The sequence below is a fragment of the Acanthochromis polyacanthus genome, chromosome 1 (assembly GCF_021347895.1).
Source record: "Acanthochromis polyacanthus isolate Apoly-LR-REF ecotype Palm Island chromosome 1, KAUST_Apoly_ChrSc, whole genome shotgun sequence".
Taxonomy (NCBI): domain Eukaryota; kingdom Metazoa; phylum Chordata; class Actinopteri; family Pomacentridae; genus Acanthochromis; species Acanthochromis polyacanthus.
The window spans coordinates 24,634,429-24,646,859 of NC_067113.1; the positions used below are offsets into that span (position 1 = coordinate 24,634,429).

At 39.6% G+C, this 12,431-nt stretch overlaps 1 protein-coding gene across 1 annotated transcript in view; it reads right to left on the minus strand.

Moving 5' to 3' along the window:
• uggt1 (UDP-glucose glycoprotein glucosyltransferase 1) overlaps window positions 1-9,970 on the minus strand; it is a 37,159-nt gene extending 27,189 nt beyond the window's left edge. The window contains 10 exon segments of the mRNA XM_022193733.2: window positions 939-1,039; window positions 1,306-1,384; window positions 1,492-1,588; window positions 2,592-2,766; window positions 2,844-2,922; window positions 2,925-2,955; window positions 3,045-3,175; window positions 3,507-3,586; window positions 3,924-4,062; window positions 9,902-9,970. Of these exon segments, the coding sequence (XP_022049425.2) occupies window positions 939-1,039; window positions 1,306-1,384; window positions 1,492-1,588; window positions 2,592-2,766; window positions 2,844-2,922; window positions 2,925-2,955; window positions 3,045-3,175; window positions 3,507-3,586; window positions 3,924-4,062; window positions 9,902-9,932 (943 nt within the window). The 5' untranslated portion in view covers window positions 9,933-9,970.
• Window positions 9,971-12,431: the final 2,461 nt, after the last annotated feature.

Consider the following 12,431-nt stretch of genomic DNA (forward strand, 5'->3'; position numbering starts at 1 on the left):
TCATTTTCACTTTATTTGTCTGAGAAAATCCCCACAGAGATGTGGTGACGCAAAATAAATTGCCCCGTTTCACACATTATCCTAAATAAATGTCCCTGCAGCTCATAAAGATTGCTTTTAAGACTGCTTTCTTAACAGCTCCAAATCAGCAGATCACAGACACAATTTCAAAAAGTATAATTTTAAATACTATCATTGGTCTGCTTGAAAGTGGGCTTCTTTTTAGGTCTCAGTCCAGTTGTTTTCAGTTTAATTTACAGCTTCTATTTCAACTTTAATTAACCAACTAAGCTGTCAAACACTCAGATTTCATTTGAACAAAACCAAATAGTTGTGAAAGAACTCCTTAAGTTTCACTCGGTATTGTTGCATTTAAATCAGCAGTGAAGTACGGCAAAATTTTTACTTCATGTGGAGGTTTTAGCCTCTTTTCGTTGATAAAGTAAGGTATTTCAGAAGCATATTGTGTGGCCAGATTTCTGAGAAACTGGAAGAACATAAAGACCTCTCTGGGTTGGGGAACAATTGATTTCATTTTGATGGAGACCTGGGATTTTTGCCATTAGACAATTATCCTTTGTCAGGCATATCTATGAAACTACCAGACGTAGAACTCCGGCAGGCATATTTACAGGATCATAAAATTGATTCCTTGAAAATCTAAGTGACAGAAATAATGCCCATAGGTGTTAGCTGTAAGATGAGAGGACCTCACAGTTTTATATTCGCCTGCCACCATGTTGACTCTGTCAGTTTTGGCGTGTTTGTTTCAGTTTATTGTACAATTATTGTGAGCAGATGTAAAACCGTAAACAGACACTTCCTCACACGGCCTGCTTGTATTGACAAATCCAATGATTCAGTAGGAAACAGCAGAAAAACAGAAAAAAAATTGCTGAATGCCGAAAGAGGAGAACATGATTTGGAAGGAGGCCCACCTTGCATTTGCCAGACTTTCAGAGGTGCCATCTCATTGGTGCTTTCTACTAAATGCTTCCTCAACTCCTTTAGCTGTTCTTTCAGCTCCGGGTAGAGGGTCCTGGTGAGGAGAAAGGCAGACACAGAGGGAGTAAATGCATCTGCTAACTGACTAATTTGCTAATTAAGAGAGAATGGTTGGATTCACGGATTGATCTGGTTATTTTCAGGTTAGTTTAGCAGAGATATGGTCATTTGCTGCGCGGCTATAAAGTGTGGAGGAAAAAGAAACAGAAGAAAAAGGCTTGGCTAGGGTGAGCACTGCAGAGTTCCTGGAGCTAATCCAAGCTTTGAATTTTTATCATGGCCTGACACAGAGTCACTCACTTGAGTTTGCCAAAAAGGAATCCCTGGACCTCGTCCACCGGATCATTCGCCCCGATCACTGTCGCATTCACCTCCGCCCCTGAAACCACAATCAATTAACTCGATATTCACATCAGTACTTCTCTGGGATTACATCGTCGTGGGCATGTGTGTATTGACAGTGCGTATTCCCGTGGGTGTGCACACCTTGGACTTGCGTGTCGTCCTTCGCCTTGTACTCCTGGCTTTTGATGGCCAGCTCCACTCCGTATCCAGAGAGAAACACTTTCTTTCCACTTGAGTTCTGGAGGAAAAGGAGGAGAACAGTGTAAAAAAGAGATGGGAGGGAAAAGTCGTCCTCATCCCTATCACAAGTGTGTCACATCCCTTGATGTGCCTTGGCACGCCACTGAGGATGTATTCAAAAAAGGCTTAAACCCTTGTGTAAACGCATTCAAAGGCACAGACACTGGTTAAGTCAGTTTAACAGCAATCAAGCTGTCCAATTTATTTTTGTCCAGCTGCACTGATGACAAATTTAACAGTGTTTCTGTTGTTGTAAAATGCTTCATTAACTTCCTTGTATTCATCTCACTTGCATAAAAAAATCAATCTTACCTGTATTACAAACACATATGCTTGCTAGCTGCAGTGACAGCTTTCAAGTGCATACAAACAGCTGTTGGTTGCTAAGTACAGAAGACTCTAACAGTCCCCTGAAGCTATGAAGCAAAAACTAAGAGTCAAGTGTTGCCGACTTTCTAGAGCCCAGGACCTCATGCCTAACAGACAGATGGTGAGAATAATTTAGCATAATCAGAAGGAGAGCAGAAAAAGCGGCATGTGAGGGTAGAAGCAATCAAACTTCAACTTGCAATGAGAAACTGGAGACACACTTCATCCCAGGTGTAAATGAGAAGCCCACTTAAACAGCAGAAGTTCTTTAAGTCAGCTGAAAAGACAAGTGCTCTCATCATCTGTCCTCGTGTTCACATATGGGAGCCGCTCAACACAGCGACTGTCTTCCATTTTGGACAAACATGTATTTCTGCTGGAATAAATTGGTCTAAGTCGCCAAGGAGGGTTGGAGTGAGATGACAGTATTCGCTCATTTTTCACAACTTCTCCCAAAAGTTGCTTCACTTTTCAATCTTTTTTGAGATTAAACCCGACAGCCAACTACTTCCAAGGACTTTTCTTGACATTGAAAACATCTCATTTAAGGATAACACTTAAAGTCACACAGTTTTTGCTATAATCATCGTATTAAATCAAAGCGACACTGCTCCTGTGTGTGAAATACCTACAGCCAGGTAATGGCGGAGCACATAAGTCACTGAGCCTTCGTGGACTTTAGATAAAACGACTTGGTGAAGCCTCTGGAAATCCGGTTTCCCAAACTCGGCATAGAGAATGACGACAGGAGCATCTGGATTTGATCCTGAGTATTTATGATCACCTTTGAACAGGTATGGCTTCGGCCTGGAAGAGACACAGCGATACCAGTCATGAAATATCATTATTCTTCTTGTGCTTTTCTTGTATGTGTTTTTGTTTACCTTTCTTTTGCTGTTTTCAGAAGTGTTGCTAAGCTTTCTGCATCACACGTCTTCTCTCCATGGACACTGAAAAAGCTGAGCAGCCTTTAGGAGGAGGTTCAGTGGAAGCGATCTAAAAATACAAAACAAAAGCAGAATTATCCACACGATCCCAATAACAGGTATGTACAAGCCTTCAAAAACAAGCCATCCTGCCGGTACCTGCTGGAAGGAGTGGACGGTTGCAGAGTAGGCTCTCAGAGAGAGGGCAAACTTCAGCATGTTTAACTGGACGGAGCTGAGCAAGGCACTGGCTCTCTTCACTATCAGCTCATAGTAGGCCTGATCTGTGTCTGTTGAGGACAACACACACACACACACACGTAGCCTGTCAACACTGTGATCATCTGACAATTTAACTACTCTTCTCAAATCTTAAGCATCACCTCTTAAATTCTAAGTCGAACCGCTGTGTTAATGCGCGTAGAGGCACAAACTAAGTGAACAAAAGTACAGTTTGCAGCTCCATTCTATCATGTTATTGCTTGCACAAGTGCTTGGCTAAAACACTGACGCTGCAATTACTGCCGAGATGCTGCATACACATCATAAATTCAGCTGCTCACAGCACACAGACTACAAGTGAAATCTGGTCTTGAGAGTCCGAAAGCAGTTTTGCTTTACCGTCGTGCTCTCCTTCTATGTTTTGATTGGCCTCCACAAAGTCCCAGAACTTCTCCTGGCTCTCCTCTGCAAGGAACTCACTGGGGGAGAAAATAAGAATATGAAGGTGGCGGTTTCATAAGCTGTGAAAGTTTATACAATACACACTGTGTGCAAAAAAGTTTTTTTTTTAAATTTTGTTTGCCAAAGTCAGAGAACAGTGTCAGCTACAGCAAACAGTACAGCATCTGGGGCCATTACGCATTCAGCACCTTGCTCAAGGACACATCAGAGAGACAGAAGTTTAAACTCACTTAGAGGACAGTCTCAGAGGAATGACCCTCAGGACATTGATTTATCTATTATCTGTTTCCGAAACTTAAAATCAGATGTAATGCGGCAAAAACGCTGCTACTGTTAAGCGCTGCGGTGTCGTACCTGGCCTCCAGAAGCAGGGGAGTATCAGCCCATTTGGTTGTAAGAGTGGTGGTGACGGCCTTTGAGTCGGCACCCGCAGACGCTGCAGACAGCAGCGAGAGCAGCAGGACCCACTGAAGCCACATCCTCAAGCCTACACCTGAGGAAACAGAGGAGGGAGGCATGAGGCGGGGAATCAGATGAAGAATTACAAAAGAAACCTAAACAGCAAGAGAAGAGAAAGTAACACCTTCCCTGTTATTTTTCTAAAATACAAATGTGACTGCACCTAAAGCACACTGAGGGAACACATGGATCTGATCAGTCAGTCTATGTACAAAAGCGATTTTGTCAACTATAGTCAGTTTTGTTTACGTGGCATAGTATTACCATTTTGCCCTCAAGAGGCTTTACAATCTGTACAGCGTTAAAGACCTTCTATCTTTAAATTCTTGATTCCGATAAGATAAAGCTCCAAAAAGTAAACAAAAAACAAATCAACAGGGGAAAAAATGAAAGAAAGTGCAGAAAAAGCAACAAAGGAGGCATCCCCCCCTCTATTGTTTCTCATTTAAACAGCTTTAATGCTTTTATCTTATTATATAATTCTAATTAAAATAATGTTATTACTATATTGTGATGTGAACTTCAGGTCTGAAGTGTGCATTCATCAACGATCAACTCAACAGAGTCGCTCTATGATAATATACATTTAGCAACCGTCATCACGTCATTGATTCATACAGTTTCACATATAATATTAGATTTATATTACACTATAACATCACAGAAGACAAATTACTCTCTCTGGGAGTGCTCTTCTTTTCCTCTGGGGCCATTACATTTAAGTTTGCTGAGAGTTAGTGTGCTAAACAAGCTTTGGAAGAAGAGTTTTGTTAGCAAGCCAAAACATTTCTGCTATTCTAAAAGCGCCTAGGGAACTTATTACCGAAGACAAAAATGAGGGTTGTTTCAAACTTGTCGTACAGTTTTCATTTTAATGCAGTGTTTCCCCTGGGTTGAAATGGCTGTGAGGTGGTGGGGTGTAGGCAAGGGCCAAAGGCCCTTGCATCGGCGAGCGCCGCAGGCGTGAAGCAACGAGGGGGGTCCGGGGTCCGGGAAAAATTTTGAAAATCAAGATGCAAAATGGGGCATTCTGGCACAATTTGGAGCACATTTTGTTGTATTTGTAGCCATTTCCAAAAACTAAATTAAATAAAATTGTCATGTTTCTTTTCTAAAAATTAGTGACGGGGAGAAAATATGACAAATATAAACCCACTTGTCCTTGCGATCAAAACATGTCAACTAGTCCAGTCTATTATATTCTGGTCAGATTTCCACAAGCCGTTCCAAAATGCCACATCAGTTCTTATTACAAATTTGGAAAAGATAACAAAGGACTTGAATCTGGAATCAAGTGGTGACTTTTACTTTTTTTCTAAAAACAACTACATGTTGGGTACCAAATTCCCACTTCATTTTTATTTATAATAAAAAGGTTATGTCGTGACCTTCATTTTACTTAAAAATGTGAAAGAAATGTTTAACTCTGAGTTCACAACTGGTTTTCTGAAGGAGTTAGTTCTGTTTTCAAAACTGTTACCTTTTTGAACACAGAACTAGAATTTGAACACAGAATTAGTTTTGCCATTGAATGATAGAATTTCGGGCACTCTATAAATCATTTAATCAAAAGAAACTAGGAACTTTATATTCCGTTGAAATCATTTGTCTCGTTCGTGAGAACGGGTTTTGTCGTGCCTAAATGTTTTAACGGGAGTCATTTTTGCAGTCACTGTCAATTCGTATCGCCGCGGACAACAAAACAGGAAGCAAACTCAGTAAAGGAAGCGAGATCGATGCCTACACTGCGTTGCTCGCTTTATTTTGATGACATGCGACAGTTTTGATACTTAATTTGACATATGTCCGTGATACACACCTGCTTTTAGCCCCGAAAAACAAAACGATGGCGCGGACCAGTGAGGCGGCAATGTCGGCAAAATTGTAATGAGGCGGTGGCCTATACCAGCGAGATGGCCCACCTCGTCGGTCATATACGAGGGGAAACACTGTAATGAATCTGTACACGTATTATATATCTCTGTCTTTAGTGAAGGCTTGTGCCACTCAGTATATTGTTTCATCTGACCACAATATATAGTGTAGTTCTGACCACACCATGAGATCTAGTATTCAGTTACAGTGTGCAGACAGCAGAGCTTTATCAGCTTTCCATTGAATCATATGAAACTGGTATCATGGCCCATTATCAAATTAAATTAATAGAAAACAAAATTAAGCTCTGAAACTTTTGTCTATTTGGATTTTGGAGTCGTATAACAAATTTTTGTGGTACACCTTTAATTACTTCACAATGTCCTTTATGCCGGTAGCAGGAAATATCTTTATTAACAATTCAATATTGCTTTCAGCAGTGTGACCAAACATGACAAACTTGCCAAAAACAGTAGGATACTGTTAATTTGCTAAACAACTCTCACACCAGTTTGAAGTCTTTACACAGGGAGAGGTGCCAAATTCTCTCCTTTAGGTGTCCGAATGAACGTGCATATTTGCATATTTAGCAAGTTTCCACAGACAGAACAAACATAAGCAGGAGGCCTCATCTGGCAATCACAGCTCACTGGACACACTTGTAATAACCCCTGAAATTTAAGTTATAAATTAAAAAAAGACAATTCATCTAAGCTGAATCTACACAAGGTTGAATTTCCAACTGGGAAAAGTTGGCAACTGCCCAAGGAACCTTTAACAACCTGAGTTCCACTCTGAGTTAGCTGGTGTTGTTGATTACAAATGTGATATGTTTACAGGTGCATAATTTCCTACTAATTATAAGGAAATGTTGTCCCAACAGCAATGAAACTTGGCAAAGTTAGAGACACCTTTGTGAGTTTAGTTTTTAGGCAGCAATTAATTTGAAGATCTGCTCTTTTTAAAGCCAAGTAAATATTCCCTGATAATTATTATTTTGTATTATTTTTCAAAACTTTACCAATTCTTCTTCTTCTCACGTTTGATCTATATTCTAAAATAACACAACATATCATAATTTAGGAAGCTTAAATCTGAGAATATTTGGCATTTTTTTCTCCATTATTTTTCAGTTTCTAGATTGCTAGATTTATTAATTTATACATCAGCTGATCAAGCTGACAGCACTGGTTCCTCAGGCTAGTTATGGATGAAACCTCAAAAGTCTGAATCCATGTTTTTGGAAGACTGTCATCAGTACACTGCAGTTTAAAGCAGGAATGCTCCAACATGACACATCATGAGCAAAGCTGCTTATTTCACTCATGATGCGTCTTCTTGCATATCAAAAACATGATATGGACATGTTCACGAGTCAAAATAAAAACTCATTCTAACTAGCAGAGTTCTTTAGCAGAAGGTGTGATTAGAAACATATTAGGTAATTTACTTCACTTAAGTACAATATCAACAAATGTGTGTCCTGCATTAGTCCATGTTGATATTCTGTTGAGAAAGGGTTAGGTGTGAACTGGGTTTTATTCTTGTGAAGTGTGGTGTTGAGATAATAACGTACACAATAGTGCACAATTCTAAATTTGTGCTTTATCACATTAAAATAAACGATGAGCAGTAAACCTGTGGCAATTTGAAATCTATTGTGTGCACTTTAAAAGAAAAGGCAACGAGGTGTATACACAAAAGGCAAGGTAAATAGGCCCAGATGTTTTATGAAAGCCCTGAATCTCTCTTTTTCTCTGTGTCATTCAAGAAGCATATCTACTTCACACTTCCTTTAATTCATTAACACATAGTTGAAAGTCATGGATACAAGAATGTTTTGTTAAATACAAAGGGTGAAGCCACGGAGGCTAGAGTCGTCTGTTGCTGTAAGTTATTATTTGGCTAAACATGGACACAATTTACTGTCAGCAACATAAGCATGAAATGTAGTCTTATTATTATTATTATTATGTGGGATATTGTGCTATTGGACTTTATGGGTGAACGTTTCCCCTTACCAATGCCTTTATCTTTCTACTGGACTATAAAAAGGGTTGGTCATCCTCTTTACTATTAAACGCAATTATTATTAAAACCCACAATGAGTATTAATAATCTATAATATACACCAATATCACTCTAGTTGGTAGCTAAAATTGGCAACCCTGAGGTCCGTACTATGAAGCAGGACTTAGAGCAGGTTCAAATTTTAGATTTAACATTAGGTTTTCAGGGCTATGATGGTGCTTTACTTCTTACCGGGATACATCGCCATGGCAACTTATGCTAAACATGTAACCTGCTCCAGAGCAACTTATCAATTTAATTTCATTCCATTTCATTGTTCTATATGTCTTGGTGCACATAATCCTCAAACAAAACAAATTCAACATGAAAGCCTTATAGCCCACTTGTTTACCTTGTAAGATTTGCAGGTTCTTTATTTACCAGTTTAATGATGTTTTAATATTAGTGCTCTACTTGCTCTAAAACTGTTTACTACTTTCAAGGTTGCAGCTGAAAGAATGAGCCTAAAATTGTCTCACACACCATAAGAAGTCGATGTAAGATTACTGAATTAATCCTCAACATCATCACAAACATAATTTTATTTTATTACATGAATGGACTACATCTGTAATTACATTATACAATCTTGAGATGCGTGATGATAATTGAAGTAAATCCTCTTTTTTTTTTATTATCCGCCTTCCCTCCTGACTTTGGCTCCTGGCCCTGTGATGCTTTTAGTCTGCATTATATTTTAAAATTCCTCAAATTGGTTGAGAATTACAGTTTGTTCTTTTTATGATAAATATGCTGCTCGGGACCTTTTCCATGTTTGCAGTGGCATATCTGTTGCCAACTCTGCCACTTATATGTGAGAGTGAATGTGTTAATCACCTGGTTGAGAAACGTAGAGATCACTTAACAGTTAATGAACAGCTTTGTATGACTGTGTAGCGTAAATGTGGTTGTGGCAGACAACATGCTTCACAGTACAAGGCTCTAATCAGGCTACGTCCCTATCAAACACTTCAGACGAGACACATCTTTACATATGATTATAGCTGAGTAAATCACCACAAGGAAGACTAATTCCAAGGCACACAGTTTAAGAGCAGCCGGTCCAGTTATCCTGCACTCACTGTGATATTAATGTGGATTGTTGGCAAAGAACAAAAAGAAAGTCAGATGGAATCATTTTGTACAAAGCAGTGTCTCACGTTAAAGTTAACATAGCATTGTACTCTGAAACAATTTGAAAATGGACACACTATGAGGCCAAAATCTAAGATGTGTCCAATGTTTCATTACTCTAAAAACTCCTCTGGACATAACAACTATTATTTTTGTTTTATATTTAGACACATTTTGGACTATTAAGGGAAAAAACGGTCTGAACAAGAGCAGAAAAAAATGGTGGAGAAAAGGGAAGAAACCTTAGTCACGATATCGGAATCTTGGACATTTTCCTATAATAATTCGGCACATAACTTCAGGTATTTCACGACTGAATAAGATGTTTTGCACCTGTGGAGTTTTTCGCTAGTAAACAAAAACCTCCGTGAACTCTGTCCAATGGGGATGTTCAGCGTGGCTCCTCTATCCAATGAGCGCAGAGTTTGGACATCCGGACTGTTTCAATGACGATCCTCGGAGCTGTCACATCAGCTCTAACCTTGAGCTAACTACAAACTGTATTATCCTCATTATATCTGAAGGCTTTGGTGGTTTAAACGGCTTGAATGTCCGTTAAATTCACACCCAGAGTCAGAAACTAACAGCGAGCTAACGCTTCATGACAACTGAAGCTAGCTTAAAGCCACATAAGCTAGCTAACTCCTCCTGCACAAAAGAAAAACTGCCCGATTTCACTCGTTTCTGTTCACTAACAGACACCTAATGCCATATTCTCTATAAATTAATAATAAACACTCTTGAATACAGTCATATATGGCTCCACAATGGAAAAATTACTGATTTATTCTCACCGAAGCCGGCTCCGTAGCTTCCTGCATCCATGATCCACTGAGAGTGGGTGGGTCCTGACAGCGGGATTAGGTAACCGAAAATGTTGCCTGTCCAAAATTACGGACCGCTTCTCAGCATTAACGTGACTTGAGTGTAAAATAGCATATATCACAGAGAGAGAATTAAAAATTCAAGAGTGGGTAAATGGAGCCTAAAAAACTATTAACTTAACTTCCTAACCCCTGCCTTCCAAACTAGAGAAAGGTAATTGATTTGATATTTTTAGCCGGTTTAAATTACCGCTTTTATTGTTTTCAGGTAAAATTGAAAGTGTTTGCAATATATTTACTTTTTTAAAGTGCTTGGAGCGTTAAAATGGAGATGCAAGTGAATGAAAAAACACCGAAGTTGAGCCACAAATAAGCAAAGAGCTCATAATGCACTGTATGCACTGCACATATATACTAGTATGTTCCTAAGTCATATTTCTAGAGTTGTTAAAACTTACATAGTATATTAGTGTCACAGAGCCTACAGAGAGCAGGACTGTAATTACATGTATATACAGTGGTATACTGATCCACTGAACAATAACATAACTGCAGCTTGCAAATAGTCTTCTTAAAAACTCATTTCTATTGTTATGGTCAGATTAAATTTAACCAATTGTGCACAAAACTTTTTGAGTTGATTGAAAGGTAACAAATTCTTGACATTTAATAAAACCACATCTTAGTCAGATGTGGCTATAAAGGCATTAATCGGAGAGTATGAGCAATACAAACACATCCCTTTGAGCAGTGTCTATTTAAAAAGCACCTTAAAATGTAGCTTTATTCAAATGGTATAATGCCACAGATGACAAGAGAAAGATGGGAATTGATCACTAGCATGCTGGATGCTGACATGTCAGGGTGGTCCATACTTGGGCACTTGAATGTCCACAACTCCACCATTTGTCGTTTAAGAAATCGTTTCAGACAGCCCCGGATGGACGTGTCTGACAACGTGATCGTGTCCAAAAAACAGCCACCAACCTCTCCAAGCCCTTCAGAAAGAGTGGGACAATATTTCACAAGCAGCATCAGCAACCTTATTAACTCCGTGCATCACAGATGATGTAAATGGTGGACAGACTCGTTACTGGATTGTGTTTTGTGGTCTATGACCCCATTCTCCATCTGCCCATTTTCATCTCCAGTATAGTGTGTACGTGATTGGTTCATGACTGCAACTCTGCTGTAGAGATGCTGTGTGCTGGAACAACCACTTATTCTCAAATGTTAAGATTTTAATAAGATATTCCAAGCAGCATTTATATTATTGTTCCATATATTTGGGACTGCACATATTATTTTGAAAAGCAGCTCAAGGAAATGAGGTCTGCTGTATGCACAATGTGATAGCCACGGGAATTAAATCCTGCATTCAGAGTGAGCCAAACCTGCCTCTTTGGTTAAAAAAATTGTTAGGCGGTAATGAAAAAGTAGAGGAACTAAAATCCCTTTTTTTGCAAAGGGCATCTGGGAACATTTTGTAAATCTTTACCTTGAGTTTGTGTTATATCTGTTGGATAGACTGTCCCTTTGGGGCAGATTGATAAAATGTTCCAGACTCCCTGTCTACATGTTGTGTGGTCTCGATAAAAAAGAAGATGAAAGGTGCAGAGACAGTGTCCCAGGGTGCAGAGACTTGGTCTTGCTTTTTCATTTACTCGCTCTGCAGCCTAAATTAAATTGGACAGATGATCCTCCAGAGGGAGCAGTTCCAGGGTTTGATTTAACATTATATAAAAAGCAGCGACATTAATTATCCTGTTGGATTTGACCTTCACTTTGACGCGCACATGCTGACATCTCACACATGTAGATCCTCACACCCACACGGTCTGACAAAAAATCAGTCTTATCCTTATGTGGACGGGCCAAAACGTCCTCGCTAGACGGTCCCCACAAGTGTGGCTGAGCCCGGCCTTGCTCACACACGCTGCCCACAGGGCCTGTTCATCTGTCAAGAAGGTGACATCTTCAGATGAATTATGGGAGATGGTTGTCATCTTCTCCGGGGTCACATACGAAATGGCGAACCGGACTGTGGGCTCCCTCTCCTCACACTATCACACGTCAGCCATTTTAGAGGTTGAAAGCCTCGACGGGGGACCAAAACGACCTCAATTAAACCTCCATTAATATTAATACATTTTGTCGTTTCACGTGAGTTGCTGCTAATTAAATGTGTCCCTGACTGTATAATGGGGGTCAGCCGGGGTCTCTTACATGAAGCTAATTCACCACATTACAGCCACCAAACACTGGGCTGGTCTGAGCTCCAGCCTTAACTAGCCTAACAGCTGGGGAGAAGGGCAGACTTGTTTACCTTGGTGTTTTCAACAGTTATGCACATTAATAAACACAATTTTTTAATTAGGACAAGTCACTTCTTTGCAACCTTTCCGATTTTCATTTTCATGTCCTCTGGTGTGTGCATGTGTCACGTCACATGTATAAAAATATATCACCCCTCTAACAGCCCGAGATTTCATGTCTGGCC